The following is a 22,238-nucleotide window of genomic DNA, read 5'->3' as shown; positions in this document are numbered from 1 at the left end:
TTTTCTGTATCCATAAAAGATAAGTTTTTCCGTCTGGTCACCACCATGTGCATCTACCAATTCACCTGCTCTTGTGAAGCAAGGTAGATTGGCCGTATGCAGCGCTCACTTTCAACTCAGATACCGGAACATGTCCCAATGTGGTTCTAAAAGGGTGATAGGGAAGCAGTTAGACTTCCACTCTTGAACATTTAATCGACTCTAATCATTCTACTGATCCACAGGTTGGTTTTAAGGTTGTGTATGAGATTCATCAAAGTCTACCTAGAATTCTTCGTATCCAACTCTTTAAGATAGCAGAAGCTTTTATTATCCATGATCTCAAGCCAAAAATTCTGCGTACAAAAGAAGTACATCCTATCGTTTGACTTATCTCATATTCGCATGATTTTATTCATTATTGTTCATGATATCACTTCATTTATTTCTCACACCTCTATTACCTTTATCAAACTGTTAAAGTACTAGTTCCAATAAGAACATATGAACAAGGAATAATCATGATGATGTAATAGAAAGATCACAACACTAGATTACGCAAATTATAATGTGAATACAGTAAAATGATTAAAATGTCTTTCAATAGTTGAGATCATGAGTCAATTGAAGCTAGACCACCTTCGAAAACTTGGAAGCACTGGACGGCCATTTCGTCCTATTGTGGGACTCCTCAGCAGTGCGCATCCACGATCCCATTCGGGGGATTAGAAACCAGAACCTAAAATGTTCTCGTTACAATAATTAAAGATTATATATTATTATTTATTAATGACTTATTGTCATTATTCTTATTACGTAATCTAGTATTGTAATTTTTCCTATTACATCATCATGATTATGTCTTGTTCATATGTCCTTATTGGAACTAGTACTTTAACACTTGATATTGTTTTACTTGAATCTTCCCATTGATGTTTTAGGACTGAAATTGATCAGTCTCTTATTGGCATATGTGCATACTGTGCGTATGCCTCGATATTGCTTTAATTTACAAGCATTATAAGCAAAGATGGATAGTGGCTAGCAGTGGAATCCAGGACGCGCGTTTCGGCCTGTTTGGGACTCGTCAGCTGGATGTGCCTGCATCTCAGAGTTGATGTTCACTCTGGGACTCGAACTCAGTACCGTTTGATAATGAATTCATTCAAAAGAGATCCCTTCATTGAACTTCATGTTTTCAATATTTCAAAAGACAAAAGAATAAGTTGAATACACATTTCATTTATATAATTTTTTTTTATAAATGTGAAATATACAAGTTCATATGTTTTAACCACGTTTTTTTGTCATTTTTTTATGTTTTTGTTTTAATTTACGATAATTTAAACGAATTTGTTTAGCTTTATTTGGTGTAGCTTGATGTTTTAATTGACTGAAATCACGTCGTGCTCCAATATTAACTGATTCAGATGTATTACGTTTTTGACGCTTTTTTTGTCCACCATGACCATATTTATTATTTTTATAAACACGTTTTTGATTAATTCTAAAATCAAAAACAAAACGTATAAATATAAAATAATCTAAAAGACAGGAACAGTTGTTTTTTATTGGAAAATATCTTTTCTGCATATCGTCATCACGCCTGTTACTCCTCGTGGAGGGGTATAGGCGGTCCACCGGCATTCTCCATCCAACCCTGTCATGGGCGATTCTTTCCAGTTGTTATCCATTCTTTTCATATCTGCTTCTATTTTCCGACGTAATATGTTTTTTGGCCTTCCTCTTTTCCGCTTTCCTTCAGGATTCTAAGTTAGCGCTTGTCTCGTGATGCAGTTTGGTGATTTCCGTAATGTATATCCTATCCACTTCCAACGTTTTCTAATTTCCTGTTCAGCTGGAAGCTGGTTTGTTCTCTCCTCCCCCAAAATGCTGTTGATGATGGTATATGGCCAATGTATGTTGAGTATCTTGCGAAGTCTTTCGTTGGTTATACGAGTGTAAAAATATGACTCTGATCCTCATCCTCTTGAAAAAACAGTCATCAACATTCAGACAAATAACTGCATTTACTTGTGAGCAACTACTCTCTTATAGTACATTTTTCAGTATGAGTTTGTGGAGATTGTTGAGTTTTTGATTAAGATCATGAACCAATCGATGTTAGAGCACCATTTTTCACTGGTTAACGAAAATGTACTCTCTTACCACCAGTTGGTATACCTATTATCTATCTGGTCATACTGAACAGGTCATTGTTCATAATCGTTTGTGCAGAGAGTTGACTGTTGTTGCTGAACTTGTCAAGTTGAATGTGTCTTTATTTAACCTAAACTAGTAATTATTCTCAGAATGGGTTTTGTGGAGATTTTTTTTACAAATTTCACAGGTTGAAATCATGAGTCACTTGAAGCTAGACCACCATGGATGGGCACTGCTGAGGAGTCCCATACTAGGACGAAACGGCCGTCCAGTGCTTCCAGGTTTTCCATAGTGGTCTAGCTTCAATTGAATCATAATAATTATTCATTATAGGACCACTTACGGGATATATATATACATAACCTTCCGGTAAATGAAGCACCATTTGACTGGTATATATCGTTACCATTGTTTATATTGTCTGTTGTGGTACCTAACGCTGGTAAGTGATATTTGTCCATGGTAATGGCACATTGTAATAATCGATAACAGGTAAACATGGGAATTTTGTTTAGATTTAGAGAATATTTTTACATTTTAAATAGTTATTATGCACCAGCAATAACCGTTATCTTTAATTTTCTAATTTGTCCTGATAGATTATGTCAGCAGAAAGATAAGAATTAAATAGTTGAATTCATGAATCAATTGAAGCCGGGTGCATACTGCTGAGGAGCCCCACAATAGGACGAAACGGTCGTGCAGTGCTTCCGAGTTTTTCATGGTGGTCTAGTTTTAATGAACTCATGGATTCAACTGGACGGCCGTTTCGTTCTGTCGTGGGACTCCTCAGCAGTACCCATCCACGATCCCGCCTCGCAAGATTCGAACCCAGGGCCTCTCAGTCTCGCGCGCGAGCGCTTAATAATTAGACCACTGAGCTGGCCGGCATCCAACGGTGTTAATATATAAACCTCAACGAATCTACAAAATTGAGTGACACATCCATCATTGTCCTCAGTGAGTTACTATCTCACAACCGATCCAGTTGAACTCCACTAGTCACTGTTATCTTTCTGCTAACATAATCTAACATGATAAAGAAAAAAAATCTTAAGATAAAGAAAACACTTGTTTACTTTCGCCGATTTGCATAATCTTTTGCTGTATGAAAACTCTTTGATGATGATGTTTTCATGTTGGACTTATCATTTTTCGGTTCATAATCTTTCTTAAATTCATTTAATATTTGTTCTAGTTTTTCTTCACGATTAATTCCTATCATTATAAATAAACAATGAGGATATTAATGAAAATAAAACGGTTCATAAAAAGTACTATGTATATGCAAATGTGAAGAAAAAAGATAACTTTTAAAAGATAAGTTCATATAGTCGGTTACTGCCATCTAGATATTTCAACAAGTTATCTGTTTCTTTGTTTGTTTTAACAGATCATTATGTCAATTATATGTATAAACTATTCAGGTGCGTTTCTGAAAAGTTTACATTTCGCTGTACCAGTTTATTTATTTGAACACATAAACATGGGTATAAGAAGGTACCAAATAGATATACGCCACACAAATCATTCGATTTATGTAAGCGCTAGGATACTGACCGGGTGCCCAAACCGAAGCAGGTGGTTTTTTGAGGGGGTCACACCCAGAGTCTTCGACCTAAAGGTCTAATCCACAAGGTAGTGGAGCAGCGTCAGGAGATACAGTCTCATGGTAGCCGGTCGTCAACAATAGGTTCATACGCCATTTGTTTCCTTAGGATCGTGGAGCGCATGTACACCATTGGTTTAGAATCGGGGCCTTCCAACTCCCCTAGGTGGACTCTCCGTGATCACCAACCCGTTTAGAGCGTCGGGCATTCGCTTTTCGTCCTCCAAATTTCGTAAAAGTGAAAGTGGGGGATAGGACTTCTGTGGTAGTGGTTGTATGCACGTGGCTATGTGAGAGCATGTCGAGAGGGAGAGTTGACTCTCCCCAGGGCATTCGGGGGCTGGATTCGAACCCACGTCCTTTCCGACTGGTGCCTCAAAACAGCGCCTTGGACCTCTCGGCCAGTCCATCTACGCTGTACCAGTTACCAAAGACCCAACCAGAGACATCGTGGTTGTTGGCAATGTACAGAGAAAAGAATATACATTATTTCGATGTCGATTGACTGGACTGCTAACATCTAATTGGCAATCATCACTCAATATTTATGGTCAGAATTGATCAAGAAATAAGAAATAGGAAATTTGTTAAAATACTTTGTGCTGAGAATCCTATATTGTACCAAAATATAATACTGAATAAAGCCACTAATAATAAATAAATACAATTATTACGATGTATCTGACGATGGGATTGAAGAGCGCTTCGATGAATACATATGTACCACAGTCGGAGAGTTTTCTGTCGACATGGTTATTAAAAAACCTTCTGTTCACAATAGAGGTCTATGAAATTTTATAATGGAGTTCTGAATAATCTAAATATCTGTTAGCTAGTATGTAACATTCTTGTTCATTTGAGACAGTCAATGAATTTAACAAAGAATAAAGTAACAAAGCACAGACTTTAATAAGCTCGAATCTACTAGAAGTAAGCCATAATATTGTTGTTCAAAACATCGGTCAAAGCTTCGCAATTAAACTATTTAAATCACAGAACTCGAAATCTGCACAGTTAAGTTAATCAGTCATAAAGATGATATAGTTCATATAATCACAGTCAAAAAAATAAGTTTGCATAAACAATTGACAATTTAACCAGTTGAAGTGACCATATGAAAAACGATTTAGTTTGTAAGTTGTAATTGTCACAGATTGGTCTTACTTAGGGTAATACTAAAATCCAGGGGGCTCTGAATAGCCGTTTGGTCTTAGTATGTGACTCCTTAGTGATCCATACATACAACATCTACCAGGAATTAAACCTAAGCATTTCGGATCTCATGGCAAAAGCTTGACGATTACGAACACTACGTCAACGCCCGAATGAAAAATTTCAGATATAGCGTGACAACTACTCATTGTTATTAATGACAACTGAACTCCACCACTTGTGAGTGCACAGTCGAGGAGCCTCATATTACGACGAAACAGCTATCAATCAAGTGAGAAGTATAAGCGAGTAAAGTATATATCTGTTATAATTGGAGAAATCGGCTCCGTCTGAACCGTTGTAATTGGGTAGCCAATTGTTATATTTGCATCCCCATTATTACTTGTACTTAGAAACGAGAAACCACTGTAATTCCTCGTCCCTATGGCTTATACTAGAAGAAAATTGATAAAAAGACAATAACACTAAAAACAATGTTTTTTTTACCAGTTTTTTTCCATGTATTCTTTACAGCTTCCGTTAGTTTACGTTTTTCTTCTTTACGTGTTTGATTAACAGTCTGTTGAACTTGTTTACCAAATTTACGTCGTTCTCTTATTTGTCTAGCACGTTCACGTAATGCTAATTTTTGTTTAGTTTCAATTAGATATTTTTTAACCTATTCAATTAAACACAAATTAATATGCAAAATTTAAAGAAATATCTAAAGGTTTTTATGAATGGTTGATCAGTCAGCCAGTCAATTACAACGTAGGACCAGGCAAATATAATGCATCGGTCAAAGTTGCCATACCTCGTTAGCACAACAACATGAACACTGAACTCATAGAATTAGTTAACTCAGTAGTGGTAATATATAAAAGAAAGATTGAGCATAAGGATACAATACAGGAAGAAAGAATTAATTGGTAGAAAGAAAGATATGAAGCGATTTTAATCTCTTAGTTTAAGGGAAGACAAAGAGTGTATACACCGACGCCATTGTGATCGATTCTGAGCCATGTCACACAGTCTACAACCATTAGTTACGATAGTTACGCGGACCCCAATTAAGTAGTCTGCATCTACTAACATGGCTCAGACTAGAAGTTAGTGACTTCAAGCACTGATGCCACGTTTTAGTTTGGCCGGCCCTAACTTTCTTCCAACCATCCCCAACACCGGTTAGCATTGAACGTCGTGGTAATCGGTGTTCAGGCATACGCAACACGTGGCCCAACCATCTCAGTCGATGAAGATTAACAACCTCATCAAGCGATTTACCATCATTCCCTAATACTCTGCGTCTAACTTCACTATCACTTATTCGGTGATCCCGGAAGACACAAGCAATATTTCTAAGGCATCTGGGATCAAATACTAGTAGCTTATGAGTATCTTCTATTCTTAATGGCCACGTTTCGCAGCCGTAAAGTAGAACAGAACGAACTGCCGCGCAGTATACCCGTCCCTTGATTGATAGACGGATATCTCGCCTTCACCATAGGTGACAAAATCAAAAGAATTTTCTGAATCCGTACAGAGATTTCGTCAGACACCAACCCATTTGGGCTGATCAGACTTCCAAGATAAGTGAAGTTGTCGACGCGTTCGACAATGATCAATCAAAATCTAAACAAGATGGGATTTAAAATAACATGGCTTATTCAATAAACAAGCAAACTGAGATAGTCCAATTTTACGTGGTATTCGCGGAAAACTGCCAGGGAATTAAAGATATGCTGGAAGGTTGTTTATAGAGATGAAAAAAATAGAGGAAATAACTCTTCTAAGTGTTTAAAGTATTTTAGTGAGGATTGTAAGATGAGAAACCAGGATGACTATCAATCTCTTGAATTTATGGAGACATCAAACATGAGCAGTTTTTTTATGCCGTTCAATCAACAATTTACTGTTTGTACGACTAACAAATGAAAAGAATTAGGGAAATCCATTGTGCATTCTGTCTTAGCGAAATATTTAGGATTGAAAAAAAATGTGAAAAAGTTAACGAAGCAGTCAAAGTCTGGCTTCCAAACACTTTTAGGAATATATCTAAAATGAAGAATTTCACATATTTGCTAAACAGACTACGCATTAATGTGTTAAGGAAAAGATTTGTAACTCTAAAGTAAAAAAAATTCAATCATATTAACTAAGCTTGACGACCTCAAACAAACTGCAATACGATATTACCTAACCTTTAATTTAGTTTATATCACTATGAATAAACACCACTGAATTAAATCATGAAGCAGTAGATGCTTCATTAGATTAACATCGAGCGTTAGTATGGTAAATGTTATCCCTAACCTCAATTGTAGCATTATTCATCAAAAAATTTATAAACATTCAATTACAACAATAGGATATAAGATTAGTAGTTATTGGTATAGCACAATCGCAAACGCTGCATAGTTGAGAAGACAATGTGTAGTAATGCACTCAGGTGTTTACAGTCCATTACAATTATAGTCTACCTCAGTCTCGTAAAACCAGTAATTGAAATACAATCAGGGGTCGTTCTAAACAGGAGACATCTATCAATCGCTATAGCCTAAACAAACTGATATGATGAACGAAGATTTACTCGATTGAAGTGTCAATGGCCTATGGTATTGATTTCTTTTTCAATCATCTATGATATCTAGACATATTTTAAAGAGCTATCATATTATTTATGCCTGTTGGTCCCAGACGGTTTTTTTGTAATATTGTACATCTATGCTTACTCGGTGAATCCTTCATTAATTAGCGTCAAGTACTATTCAATTTAGTGTATATAAATTTGACCATAAATCGATGTAAGTCATACAAATATAACTGTATTCGGAAGTTATTTGGTTTATCTTGAGCATCAAATAAATTTTTATTTACCATGTCTTTATTGTGATTTGTATATTTCGATTAACGGGTTCAAGTAGTTAGTAATAAGATGCCAGCAGTTAGAACGCAATAAAACAAACAAAGTATCAGCATCAATTGAATGCACTCGAGCCAGGGTAAACGATTCTGAACCATGTCAGCCAACGTCTCCCCAACCAAGTAGTCAACCCCTGTTGGCATGTCTCAATCAAATTGCCATTGACTTTATGGACTGATGCCACGCCTAAGTTTGGCCAGCCCTAGATTTCTTGCAGTCTACCACTACATCAGACAACATCGCCGGTCGATGTGTGGTAGATGGGCATACCAACACATGTATTAACCACCTTAGTTGGTGAAAATTCACTACCTCATTGATTGATTTGTCGAATTTATCTAGTACCCTATCCCAAACCTTGCCGTCGTTTCATCCACTCACATAAACCAACCGTTCATTTACTAATAAACCACAAACACTTTATCCTTAAACATCATCACCCAGTACAACATCCACAGATCAATATTTATAAAATCAACCTATTTCATAATTATCTATTAAAAAACACCAACAATATGCATACGAACCAGTCAGTCATACACCAATCACTTAACTATGCACATCCAATTAGAATAAATTAATACATGGAACATAATTTGATATGAATAACCCAATGTTAGACACCACTGTTTTTCTGTCGATTAGTACTTGAATAAAAATTGGTGACTCAATGATTATAGAAGGGATGGGACAGCAAATTAAAAAAGATCACAAATTTACGAACTAAACTGTTCTGATTTCAGTGGAGGTTTCATAAGTGAATGTTTAAATTTGGATCAACTTCAGAACACTAGATGACGAATGCACACATTCACATACAAACCTGGGAAAATTGACTTTTTGCCAATCAATATGTGATTTAGAAGAAATTATGTTTGAAACCGAAAAAAAAACAGAGTAAATATCTGACCGGTGATGTCGACAGTCTACTTAAGCACTTTGTTTCATAGCGAAACACACGTGTTAGGACAAGCTAATCCGTTATAATAAAAATTTGATATCTATTATTGACAAAATATCCAACTAATTAATGATATGACCAGTTCCTCCCAACAACATACTTGACTTGAACTAAGGATGTGTTTCGTGATCAAAACTATCAAGATTTATAAGATTCATTTAAATTTGGTGTAAGATATTCTGTCCACAGACGAAATCCAACAGTACAGCTGTATGTCGTCTACTTTATGTTATTTGCGAAATGGCAACAATTAAACTAACCTTTGTCATGTGATCATCTGTTTTGACCATTTCTGCAAAGTAATCAGATGGACGTTTAGTCGGTACATCTAAAGCGTGTAACTGAGGTATAGCTATAAGCACCGCTGCCTGAGCTACACAGTAACTAAACAAAAGAGATAAGGGGATATATGAAGGCTATGAAACATTTGAAAAGTTACAATCACATTTTAATTAAAAAGGGAGAACTAAGAGAAAGTATGAGAAGTACCTATCGAGTGTAATGCTATCTAGGTGTATTTATTTACTGGAATTATAGGTTAATAATTGTATTAAAATACAGACCATCAATAGTGCAGTGTTAAATATGTTAACCGTATAAAAAATTGAAAATACAAGAGAAAAGACTGGAGATTATTAGGATGGAATGGAGTGATACTGAATATATGTATACAACTAACGTCCTTCAACAGCAAACATGAAAATTAATGTCTTTCGAGAGAATTAATTGACAATGCTGATTTTACTTATCTGAGAATGTGAATGTAAACTCAAGAGATATTGGCTTGTGGTTGATCTTATATGGTATTTCCGAAGATTTGTGAGCGTCATTTTAAAAATAAGCACTTCAGTGGATTACATACAATCAAGAATTACAAGTCACATATGTATGTGTTTAAACACAAAACAACAAATGGAATTTCGACAATGTTCTTTGGAGCACCTGTGTCGATTCTGTTCTTTGGTGCTAGTGTATTTAATTACATCAATGGACAATGAGTAACGTTGCAGAGTTATCCTCAAGCCTTGATGTGATATTGTTGCTTCATTGTTGGTATGAAACCAGCCGAATTATTGACATAAATAATAAGTAACTTAAACCTAAGACAGTGAATCTTAAAGATGTAATTTTAAGTTCAAAATGAAAATGTTTGTTCGTAAACTACATAGAACTTACAAAAAGTTTTCACGTTTAAAATCATCATCTGGGTCGATATGTTGTAAGTCATCCAAATCTAAATCTTTTTGAGCTGGAGCTGCCATACATGTGACATCTAATCGCTCGATCCATGGAAGATTTTTTCGAATACTATTGAGAGTATTCATTAGAGCTGACTGTCCAAGTACAAAAGAGGTTTGCAAGAAAAATAAAATTATACTAACAAATTAAATAATCATTATTGTTCGTCGTAATGAGAAGTAAAATCTTGAAATAATCACCCAATAATCTAAATTAGAAAAAAGATCTTGTGTTCAGTCACAATCTGTCTGGAAGTCAGATACATTAACCAGTTTTCTTGGAATGAATTGCATGGAACAGATTGAAAATTTGAAATCATTTGATATAGAGAAAAGTAAACAAGATGTGAAGCGTGGAATTTACAAAAAAAACACCTAGGGGAGTTAGAAAAACCTTATTCCAAACCACTGATGCACATGGGGTCCAGCATCCTGAGGAAACAAAAGGTATATGGGCCAATTATTGGTAACTGATTACAATGAGACCGCATTTCCTCACGTTGGTCTATTGACTTGTGGATCAGATCTTTAGGTCGAAGGCCTTAGGTGTGACCCTCTAAGAAAACCACCTGCTTCAACCTGGGCACCCGGGCAGTATCACAGCCCACACACAAACTAAGTGACTTGTATGGCGCATATGTATTCGGTGCTCCTTTGTACCAATACTTATGTGCTCAAATAAATAAACTCCGAAGTTTTTTTCCTTAGTTCATGCCAATAGATAACCAAAGAAAAGTAAGGCCAGCAATATCAACTGAATATTAACTTTCAAAATTGAAGAGGTTCGGAAAACGACCCGAAAACACTGGTTGGAGGATTCATTAGTACTATATCAAGATATCAAGAGACAAATAACTGCGAATCGAAAGACCATTAGTAAACAAGTAAACCGAAGAATAGGTAAAGCATAGCAATATAATCTTAAATGCTTGAAAAACAAAAATTAGGTATTTTGTAGCAACCCTAGAGGTTTTACGTTGAATCACCTAGATTTTAGTCACTTGTATTGGCTACTGGTTTGACCCCAAAACAAATATGTGCTCTAACCAACAGTCCTAGTCCTATTGCATTAGTGCTCTTCCAGTCTACTATTGTGTTAGGGAGTGGTTCATAACATGAATAAGTCCAAAACATATTCCGATTTGGTTAGTAAGGGTCTTACACGTAACCAGTCGGTATACTTCAGTTGCTTTTCCACACATGCATCCATATTACTCATGATAAGACAGAGGGTATCTAGTAGAATTTGAGTCGTCATAAAATAATCAATACCATTGAGTTTCCTAATCAATTTTCAGAAGATTGCTACATTAATCTTCAACAAAGTTTAAAAACCGGAGGATAATAAATAGTTAGTGAACTTACACTGTAATGACAAAAAAAGAGTAATACGAAAATCTCTGACCAAGGGTTTGAACCACTCGAGAATTAATTTAGTGCTACAAGTCTCCCAAATATCGTTTAAAGGTCTAGCGATACATTTGTTTCAAGTTCATATAATTATGAGTCTAAATACTTCACAATGGTCTCCCTGACTGTCCGGATTTTCGAAATAGGTAAACTGCGTCTGTTTATAAAACAGCTCCGTTTGTCCTCAAAAAAAGGTATCCACTAAAATATTTGCCACGAATAGAATAAAACAGGTATTTTACTAAATTGGGCCCTTACACAAACCGATCGCTATGTCGGAAGAGCTACCTTTGCTGCCTGATTACTCATGACGTTAAAGAAACATTCCTGTTGGGTGTATTTACAGTAGTATGATGACGAATTATTGTTTCATTGCGCGCTAATTAAATAGGACAGTGGTATCTTTTCTCGCTGAGTAAATTTTATTGGTATGATCGTTTATTACGTATCAAGACTATTGTTCTCAGTCTAATTGAATTTATTTTAGTTAAAGTATTCGACTAGAGTATCGTTTACTGTTTCGCAATTAGTTTATTGTCGGTACTCTTGAGTACCTTATTTTCTACTGTATCTGTTAGTAGTTTGGTCCTAACAATCTACAGTTCTCCACTTTTTTGTTCATAGATCATTTTTGTCTCTGAGGATTATTGCATCTCCCTCTCTTTTTGAAAAGGACCCCTTTTTAATGACCGGACAGTGCAAAAAAAGCAGTTGCCAACGCCAGGTCGTCGTTATCCTGTTGAAAGCGGCATGCAGTGCGATGAGTGCAAAGGTTGGTACCACGAGGTTTGCACGAATTTAACGCCTGCAGCTTTCAAAAGGTTCAGTAAAAAGGGTTGCGTTTGGCTTTGTCAACAGTGCTGTTCGGATGCAAACAGCTTGTTAACCAAGGCCATCTCACTGGTAGATGCTGCGAAGAAGTATTTCAGCAAGCGTAGTCGGGACACATCAAACAGCACTCGCCCGGTCGACGCGCAAATTGATATGAAGCAAACTCAGGCGAGTTCGAAAATAGGTGACTCACACCGATCAAAGAAGGAAAAACAGTCTCCAAAGAGGTCTGTCTTAAACAAAAACTGAAGAAAAGAAGGCTCTTCTGTTCCCCGTCTTCTAAATGGCATCCGGCAGGAAACGCCTAGAAGCCGCAATCGCAAGGCTCGATCGGTTTCTAGCGGGAAACATAACCTGACCTCCCAGGTCGTCGAAAACCCTCCGGAATCCGACAGTAGGTTTGACACAACTGTTGTTACCTCTCCTAGCACCGTTGACGAATGGGTACAAGTTGTAAGGAAGAAACAACGTAGCGATATAAAAGGGAATCCTGCCCCCGTAAAAGTGGTTGAAAAATCGAAAGCTGATCACAGAGACAGATCAGTTATTTTTCATAGAATCAAGGAGAGTGAGAGCTCTGAACCAAAAGCTCGTTTTGAGCATGACATTGTGCTGATTAAACAGCTGCTTAATCAACTCATGACTCAAAATATCACCGGGGTCACCTTGCTAAAGGTGTACAGATTAGGTAGTCTAGCAAACTTGAAACCAAATCAATCCAGACTGCTTAAAGCACTATTCAAGTCTTCCAAAGAACGCGATCTAATTTTACAGAATGGACATAAATTAAAGGGTTCAGGAGTTTTTATCCGCAAGGACTTGCCATTGGCAGACCGTGTTAAAAGACGGGAAGCCGAAAAAGAACTACAACTTAGGTTAGACAAAAAGAACCTAAAAATTGTAAATTTTCGGGTTGTAAGGCTTCGACAGAAAATGATGCCCAAGCCACTCTGAGTGAAGCACGAAGCCACTTAAATAGGCTTCGGACCTGTTACACTAATGCCCGAAGCTTACTTAATAAGCGATCGGAACTAGGTGTACAGATTGACTCTACAAAGACAGACATAATCGCAGTTACAAAAACCTGGCTGACACAGGCTACAGATAGTATGGAACTTGATTTCGAAGGTTTTACGTTAGTAAGGGCCGACAGAATACGAAAGCGTAAAGGAAGGGGAGTAGCTCTATTCATTAGGAATGCTATCCCATTTGCCATTATCGATAGTGTATCCCATGAGAGTGGGACGTGTGAATTAGTTAGTTGCTGTTTGAAATGCAAGGGTCAAGAGCTGCTGATTGGTTTGGTCTATCGCAGTCCAAGCTGTGGGTTAAATGAGGTGCTGTTAAGCAGTCTCAATACTTGGTCACAAAGTGGTCGATGTCTAATCCTAGGGGACTTTAATGCACCAATGGTAGACTGGGAAAATCTGCGAACTGAATCGTCAGAAAATTCCTTCGAGCAGGAACTAGTTGATGCGGTTATCACATGTGCCTTAGTGCAACATGTGAAAGAAGCGACAAGGTACGACCCGGACACTGAATCATCCTTACTAGATCTTATACTGACTCACTATGAGGATGACGTTGCGAACCTCCATTATTTGCCACCCCTAGGTAAAAGTGACCACGCGGTTTTAACTTTCGACTTCCATATAACTGTCAGACATGAGCACGCGTCAGCCCAATCCAGACCTAACGTCTGGAAAGCAAACATACCAGGTATCATGCACTCAGCATCGTTAGTAGATTAGACAATAGACCCAGAGTCCTCAATCGAAACAGCCTGAGACGCATTTCGAAGTTCATACTTAAAAGTTACCACACCCCACATCCCTTGGACTATACCAAGGGGGCCGAGAAACTCCCCACCATGGTTCAGTGGGAAGGTCCGCATCCTTCTCCGTAAGAGAAGAAAAATATGGGATAGATTTAGGTTACTGGGGACCGATGAGACAAAGTCTCAGTGTCGCAAAGCTCGGAATACCTGTGCCTCGACCCTCCGTAAGTCTAGAAAGTTGTACGAAGAAAAAATTGTTAAGGAATCCATAGAATGTCCTAAACGCTTGTATTCCTATATAAGCCAAATGACAAAGAGAAGAGGAAATATTCCTGCTCTATGGGGAGACAGTACTGCCGCATCATTAGTGGAGGACGACTTTGGTAAGGCTCAAGTGTTGTCGAACCACTTTAGCAATGTATATACCATAGAAGCACCCTTCCCGTATACAGATCCCCCCACACATACACTGGATAGCGTGACCATTAAAGAACTCGATGTCTTTGGTCTGCTAAATAAGCTTGACATAGGTAAATCCACGGGGTCCGATGAATTACATCCCAGGCTAATGAAGGAACTATCTAACTTCGTTGAGAACCCTTTAAGTATATGCTTTAACCTATCCGTAACGCATGGTCGTTTACCAAAAGACTGGAAAAACGCCATAGTAAGTCCTGTCTTCAAAACAGGTACGAGACACAAACCTGGGAATTACCGCCCCGTTAGCCTAACTAGTGTGGTCGTAAAAATCTTAGAGTGCCCCAGGGTGCAGTTTTGGGGCCAGTGCTATTCCTCTTGTATGTAAATGACCTTCCTCGTCTCCTATCATCATCGGTCTTGCTATATGCTGACGATGTCAAGATATGGAGAACGATACGATGTAAGGGTGATAGCTTAGAACTCCAAAATGACCTGAAGAAATTATCTGAATGGTCTCAAGCCTGTCAGTTGCCGATAAATATTTCCAAGTGTGTCGTGATGCATATCGGTCATCAAGGTACAGATACATACACGATGGATAACACTGAGCTACCTGTCGTCCAGACATATAATGACTTAAGAGTCATCGTTAGCCAAGACCTAAAGACTACTGCACACTGCCGTGCAATGGCCGCCAAAGGTTTTAGAACCTTAAGGTCAATACGTAGGGCTTTTAGTCATGTTGACGCTAAGACGTTTTTGACTTTGTATACAGTGTTCGTACGTCCTAAACTTGAGTACTGCATACAAGCGGCTAGCCTCTGCTTAAAAAAGGCAGTGAGCTTCTGGAAAAGGTTCAGAGGACGGCAACTAAGCTTATTCCCGGAATAGCGAAGCTTCCGTATGAAGCTCGACTGGCCAAGCTGAACCTTTTCCCGTTGTCATTTCGCAGAACTAGAGGCGACTTGATTACATTTTTCAAACTGCTTAGTGCCAAAGTTGCACCTAATATGCCCTCATTTTTTTTACTTCCAAAACAGAATTTACGAGGACACTCCAAAAAAGTTCACAAGCCCAGAACAAATTACTTGTCAGCCGACCATCGACTTTCGCATCGAATCATCAACGAGTGGAATTCATTACCTCAGAACGTGGTTGAAGCTCCATCCGTCGACTCATTCAAAAGAAAGTTGGATCAACTGAGAGACCACCACTGCCAGGACTAACACAGGCCATCAAGCCTCATGTCCTTTCAAAACTGAAACTGAAACTAATGGTTGGAAAATAAGTTACTGGCTTCTCAGTTGGTGAGGATTTATAGGGCCGAGAATTCGGGCATTATATTTCCCGTACTTGGGAAGAACCACTTACAGTCAACCGACTACGCAGACCCTATGGAATCAATAGTTCGTTAAGTCTCCCAAACAGTTTTCGAATTTATCTAAGTTGACGACTACGTTAAGCATATTCACAGAGTATTTACAGACGTTAATGCCGTATACCATAATGCACAAGTCATTATTATTAAAATTTCGAAACTACAAAAAATTTTTATAGCACGAGACTTACCTTATTATACACATGTTTCTTCTCATGTGTAATTTCTTCATACAACCCAGGGCAGGCCAAGATTTCTTGTACATCCTATTAGCTATCAACAACTATTGGCAATGAGAACGTACGCATGATGAGTCTGAATCCGACATTTGCAAATTGGCTAAAGACGAAATTTTCCTAGATGAATTCAATAATCGTACGAGGTTTTGATTCACGCTTCAAAAATCCATTAAAGTTTAAAAAATTACTTACATTGTTTGGTCTATATACTGAGAACTTAACTAGGCGTAAAGTCAAATGCTGACACTTCAGATATCACTTTAGTAAGATCAAAACACTCTGCATGCCTAACAGTACCGCACGTCTTAAAAGTTACTTCTATAACTTCAATCCTCAATTACAGATTACAATTCCAATATGTTCAGAACGAGAGAGCCTACTTAAGCGCTGAAGTCAGATTTAGAGGTAACTCAAAGGATATCGCATGTTACTCTGAAGAATATTTAGAACGAAGAAGTAACAACAAACTGGCAAGAAGGATAATTGGTCTAGATACCAAAGATAAAAGAATACATATTTAGTGGCCACACGACTGCATTATTTCTAGCCAACCTGTCCATTAATTGTAAGTTTGAGTGTAGTTAAATCTGGGTGAGCACATCTGTTGAAAAGCAGTAAGGTCTATTGAACTGGAAGCTGTCAAAGGATTAAATTGTAGGTATACGAGTTTGATAACGCCTTAACCAGCAACATCTTTATAACCGAAACGTACCAACCCAGTGAAATCAGAAGTCAGATATGGATAGGTTCGAAGATATATTTGATGGGCTATCGATATTTTGAGAAGTGATCAACCTGAACTGGCTAGCGGTTGTGGGCGATGTGAAGAACGGCGTGCCCACTCGTGATCTGGTGCGGATGCGTAACCGTGCGTCTTCAGCTAGTTGAGTTCATTAAAACTGATGAAGACAGTATCAACAACAAAGACTTAAAGAGCTATTGATTCTGAGGATTTATTTACCGGTAGAGGCTCGAATCGAGACAACCACCAATGAGTCCGTAAATATGTAGTGGCCTACTTTTATGAAAAGAATGACTCCACACTACATCTGGTGACCCGAAACTGTGAACACGTTTCAACCTCTGGAAAACTTTCCCAAGAGGACGGTGAGTCCGTTATCTATTTATCTACTTTTGTTGCGCATTTTCGCATTGATATTTTTCAATATATAATATCCGGGCAACAACTTGATATGGTGAATAACGATAAGAGTGGCATTAATATAATAGACTCAGATGTACAGGTCACCAATTTCCGACCTATCTCCTTTATTCCCCATGATCCATAAGTTTGATTCGCGGCACTGGAATCCCACTTCGAGATCCGCCGCATAACGAATCAACGGCAGAAGTGTGCTTACGCTCAGGAAACGCTACCTGGGGATCACATAGCTACTGTTCGTGATGTTGTCCTCAACGATCGTCTCAAGGGGGCGATTCTTAAACATTTCCCCCCGTCGATAGACGAACAATTGGGGGACACTATTAGCACGTCACACCCCGAGTGATGCTAAATCGAGTCACCACCTCACGCGCCTGCAGTCTTTAGCGGGACCCACGACAGACGATTCCGAAATAGCTAGGGAATTATGGTTCGAATCGCTACCAGCAAATATACAACCAGCCGTTACGGTTTTGCTCGAGGACACGCTAGACTGTAGATCTCGACGCTAGTCACCTTACGGCTCAGGACGATGGGGATAGCTGTACCACACCCGTCTCAATTTTCCAGACTGTTCCAATATACCAGAACCCTACGTCCCCCGAGCCAGGTCATGCTCCCGTAAAGCCGTAACTACTCGCCCTAAGCGGGAAACTTCCAAGCCACCCCAAGATGCGGCTTCGGAAGCGAATGCGGTTTGGTCCTGGTTCCACTGTGCTTCCGGGTCCGGTACCTGCCGTTGTCAAGCTCCCTGCTCGTACAAGGCGGGAAATTCCCGAGCCGGCGAGGAAATGGGGCCGCGCTCGCCGGCCCTTTGCCCCAGGTTGGCCGTTCATTTTATGTGCACGACTAAAGCACTAACGCCAGGTACCTAGTAGATACAGGTGCCCAAGTTTATGTCATACCTATTGGTAACAGTAAGTCACAAGCTACGATGGTTCGACTATGCGCCGCGAATGGCTCTGTCATTCCTACCAATGGTAAACGACAGCTCATGAACAACCTGGGCAACCGACGACAGTGTCTGTAGACGTTCATCATTGCCGATGTTCCCACAACCACACTAGGTATTGATTTCGTACAGCACTATAAATTGCCAATCGATTCACGTAGGCTGCAGCTAATTGAAATTTTTTCGAACAGTAAATTCATGGGCCTCAAAGCTCAAACAAACGCGCGCCGAATCTAAGGCGCCTTTCATTCGTGTGACGATATATTCGACGCTTTATTCGAGAAATTCCTCAACTTATCTAAACCACTCGAGGAGAGCCCGTCGGTTATCAATCGTGTGGTACAGCACATAGTCACCCGCGGAATCCCAGTCACGGCAAAACCTCGCCAACTGCCACCGGAAAAATTAGCTTTCAGTAAAAGTGAGTTTGACAGTTTACTAGCTACTGGTATTATTCGTCCTTCTTACAGTCCCTGGGCCTCACCTCTTTACATGATGCGCAAAAAGGATGGGGTTGGTTGGAGACCATGCGGCGACTATCGAGCACTAAACGTAGCTACATGCGTTGATGGCTATCCCATCCCCCACATACACGACTTCACGGTATCACTCAAGGGCACGACTATTTTCCCGTAGAATCGATCTTGTACGAGCATATCATCAGATCCCAGTCGCTCTTGAAGAAATCGAGAAAACCGTTATCACGACTCCTTTTGGTCGGTTTGAGTTCCTACGAGTGCCATTTCGATTACGGAATGCTGCTCAAACTTTCCAAAGGTTTATTGATAGCATAGTACGAGACTTAGATTTTTTCACGTCTGCATTAATGACCTGCTAATCGCAGCACCAAACGTAGATGAACTTTATCAACACCTAATACTCCTATTCCAGCGCCTTTCTGATAGTCAACCCGGACAAGTGTGAACTTGGCAAACAGGAAATAAAATTCTTAGGTCACGTTACTAAGCAAGAGGGTATTTTACCTTACGAGGACAAAGTACGTGCAGTAGTGGAGTACACCGTTCATACTCAAAGAACTGAAGTCATTTCGTAGTTTAGTTAACTTCTACTGACGTTTCATCCCACATGCAGCAGAACAGTTACGTCCATTAACCAACTTATTTCGCGGCAATCCACGCAAATTAGAATTCAACGATGCCGCACATACTGCATTTTCAGAGATCAAAACGGCTCTGGCTCAAGTCACACCCTTCGCTCATCCTGATCCATCAGCTACGCTTAGTATAGCGGTTGATTCATCGGAATTTACTATAGGAGCCGTTGTGCGGCAGAACATCTCCAGAAGTTGACAACCTCTTGAATTTTTCTCACGACGCCTCACTCGCATAGAGACGTGATGTGGGGTTTTTGATCGAGAACAATTAGCAGCCTACTTTTACATCACTCGGTAGGTCGCGATTTTATCTTATCCACCGACCATAAGCCTTTAACGAATGCTCTGCATACCAAGTCCGACCGTTACTCACCTCGAGAATGCAGATGTTTGGACTATATCTCTCAGTTCATGACGGACCTTCGTCACATTAAAGGCAAGTCGAACTATGTTGCCGATGCTCTGTCACGTATTCAAGTGGATGCAGCTACTTCACCGGTGCTCGATCTTCCTGCTATGGCTGCCGATCAAGCAGACGATCCCTTCTGTACAGAAGCACCAAAAACTACATCCCTTCAGTGCCAAGAAGTACCCCTAACTACTACCTCAGGTACTATCCTACGTGATACTTCTACCGGTCTTCCCCGACCCATCGTACCCTCTGCCTACCGTCGTCTCGTCTTTGATGCCCTGTATGGACTGTTTCATCCAGGTATCGCAACTACATTATGCCTCATCGCCGCACGATACGTCTGGCCGTCCATGAATAAAGATGTCCGTATGTGGGTAAAGCAATACTTACAACGTCAACGATCAAAACTGCATTGGCACGTTCGGTACGCCTGATGCTAGCTTCGATTACGTTCATATAGACATTGTGGGACCATTGCCACCATCGCACGGATATGATCACGTACTCACGTGCATCGATCGTTTTACGAGTTGGCCCGAAGCTATTCCCATCACGTCTATTACGGCAGAAACAGCGCTCTGCGGTTGTCCCTCGACTGTCACGACCGACCGGGGACAACAATTCGAGTCCGCATTATTCTCCTCACCGACCCGGCTGCTTGGTACAGACGCATACGCACTACCACCTACCACCCAGCATCAAATGGTTTAGTCGAACGGTTTCATCGCCAACTTAAAATTGCTTTTCGAGCACAAGAAAACAGCAATTGTTACGAAACCTTGCCGCTCATCCTCTTAGGCATCAGAACGAGTTTAAAGGCAGATACTCGATGTTCCGCCGCTGAACCTGTTTACGGAACGACATTGCGTCTGCCTGGGGAATTTTTCACACCACGGAGCAGTAACGACTTCTGTGAGTCAGGCTACGTCCATCGACTGTCTGAATTTATTCGAACACTGTCTCCGGTGTCAACTCGAATACAACATCGACAGGTCGCTCTCCGTCGAGAGTTATCTACCTGTTCAAATGTTTTCATACGGGTAGATTCGGTACGCAAACCTCTGCAACAGCCTTACGAAAGACCTTTTCACGTGATTTCTAGTCACGAAAAGACTTTCAAGGCTGATCGACATGGCCGTGTCGAGATCGTCAGCACTGATCGTCTCAAACCAGCACACGTCGATGACAGTGCTTTACCCGATAACTCGAGACGCAATGCTAGACCCATCAAACCTACTAGCGGGTTCCTTACATCTACTTCAGGTCCCACGCTAGGTACATCAGAGACCTCATTCTCACGTCCCGGTCAACAGCACGTGTCATCTGCACCAATGACGGACGAGACTTCAGTCTCACGTCCAGATCAGCAGACCACGCCGCCCTTGACTTCGGATGAGATTGCAGGCTCACGAAGTACGAAAAAGACCACCGTATCATGTTCCGGTCGCCGAGCACGCCTACCCATACGTTTTAGCGACTAACCGCACAATCAACAATGAATACAGTTTAGGACTGTTCCTAAACTACATGCATGCTACACTTTTTCTCTTTTTCTTTGATTTGTTTTGTATCCCGAACCCACGCCTCCGACCATCGCCCGCTTGGTACCGTTGACTTCAATCCATTTTGGCGAACGCTGGTTTGATCAACCACGCTCTTGTCAACGCACTTAGTCCATATTCTGGTTTCGAACCTGTCTGGCATATGTGTTGGTCTCGCACTTGGTTGTTACGGTCGCTCCTGGTTCCTTGGCTCAACGTGGCCCCTTCTTACGTCTGCAGCGTTTCCTGGCCCACACCCCTACGAACGCAATCCCCAGATCCTGGATACAAACCAATCTGGTGTGGTACGCTAACTCGAGCAACAGATCAGCACGTTTCTCTTGGTACCGTTCTACCTAAAAGATCTTAGGTGGCAACTCGAGGATCAACAATCGCTTCCTGTTCGCCAACCCTTTCGTCCTACAATCGCACGTCTGCTGATCAGTCCCGCGAATGAAACCACCGCTTATCGAAAATGTAAACCCTTTCTAGCGAGGGGCTCCTGTAGTGACCTACTTTTATCAAGAGAACGCGATTGATGTATTGGAAACAATTATTATAACCAATTGTGTCAGGGATTGTTTTACTGTATTTGTTTGTTGAACTGTACCAAAACACTCATTCTTCCGTTGATTGTGACCTTGCACGAATTCGGTTACGCTCAGTAACCACACTTGTAGCCTGGCACGATCTCGGTATTCTTTCAATACCACGAGATCGCCAACAAATGCATCTCGACTACAGCCATCAACTGCCTACTGATATTTGGCTTACGGGGGATGTTATCGGTTAACTGGTACGTAGTCTTCTTGCAGTGATGATCATAGTCAACCGCGACTCGACGCTACACTACAAACACACTACCCACGTATTCCATTGTTGTATGGGGCGGAATCTTGAAGAACTACGAAACACATCATCCAGCAGACACAAGTGTTTATAAGCAGTTGTCTACGCAAAATACTTCGGATTCGTTG

General features: G+C 40.0%; 1 protein-coding gene across 1 annotated transcript; it reads right to left on the bottom strand.

The window, feature by feature from the left end:
* Positions 1-844: 844 nt before the first annotated feature.
* EBNA1BP2 (putative rRNA-processing protein EBP2) lies at positions 845-16,569 on the bottom strand. Its single transcript, XM_012938138.2, has 8 exons — positions 16,273-16,569; positions 16,146-16,236; positions 16,033-16,107; positions 9,964-10,121; positions 9,048-9,171; positions 5,411-5,582; positions 3,222-3,360; positions 845-1,486 (listed from the first exon to the last, which is right to left on the bottom strand). The coding sequence occupies exons 2-8, from the start codon at positions 16,167-16,169 to the stop codon at positions 1,270-1,272; spliced, it is 909 nt and encodes a 302-aa protein (XP_012793592.2). The 5' UTR covers positions 16,170-16,236; positions 16,273-16,569; the 3' UTR covers positions 845-1,269.
* Between the last annotated feature and the right edge of the window lie 5,669 nt (positions 16,570-22,238).

The sequence above is a fragment of the Schistosoma haematobium genome, chromosome 1 (assembly GCF_000699445.3).
Source record: "Schistosoma haematobium chromosome 1, whole genome shotgun sequence".
Lineage (NCBI taxonomy): Eukaryota > Metazoa > Platyhelminthes > Trematoda > Strigeidida > Schistosomatidae > Schistosoma > Schistosoma haematobium.
The sequence above is the reverse complement of the archived record's forward strand: the minus strand, read 5'-3'. Positions and strand labels throughout refer to the sequence as shown.

What these genes read in the sequence shown, in the direction of transcription:
- EBNA1BP2 (XM_012938138.2), bottom strand. Translation starts at nt 16,169, where the DNA reads ATGTCGGATTCAGACTCATCATGC. An exon ending in TTTAAACGTGAAAACTTTTT is followed by an intron (nt 9,172 to 9,963) that starts GTAAGTTCTATG and finishes TCTTTTGTTTAG; the next exon opens with TTACTGTGTAGCTCAGGCAG. An exon ending in CAGATGATCACATGACAAAG is followed by an intron (nt 5,583 to 9,047) that starts GTTAGTTTAATT and finishes TTAATTGAATAG; the next exon opens with GTTAAAAAATATCTAATTGA.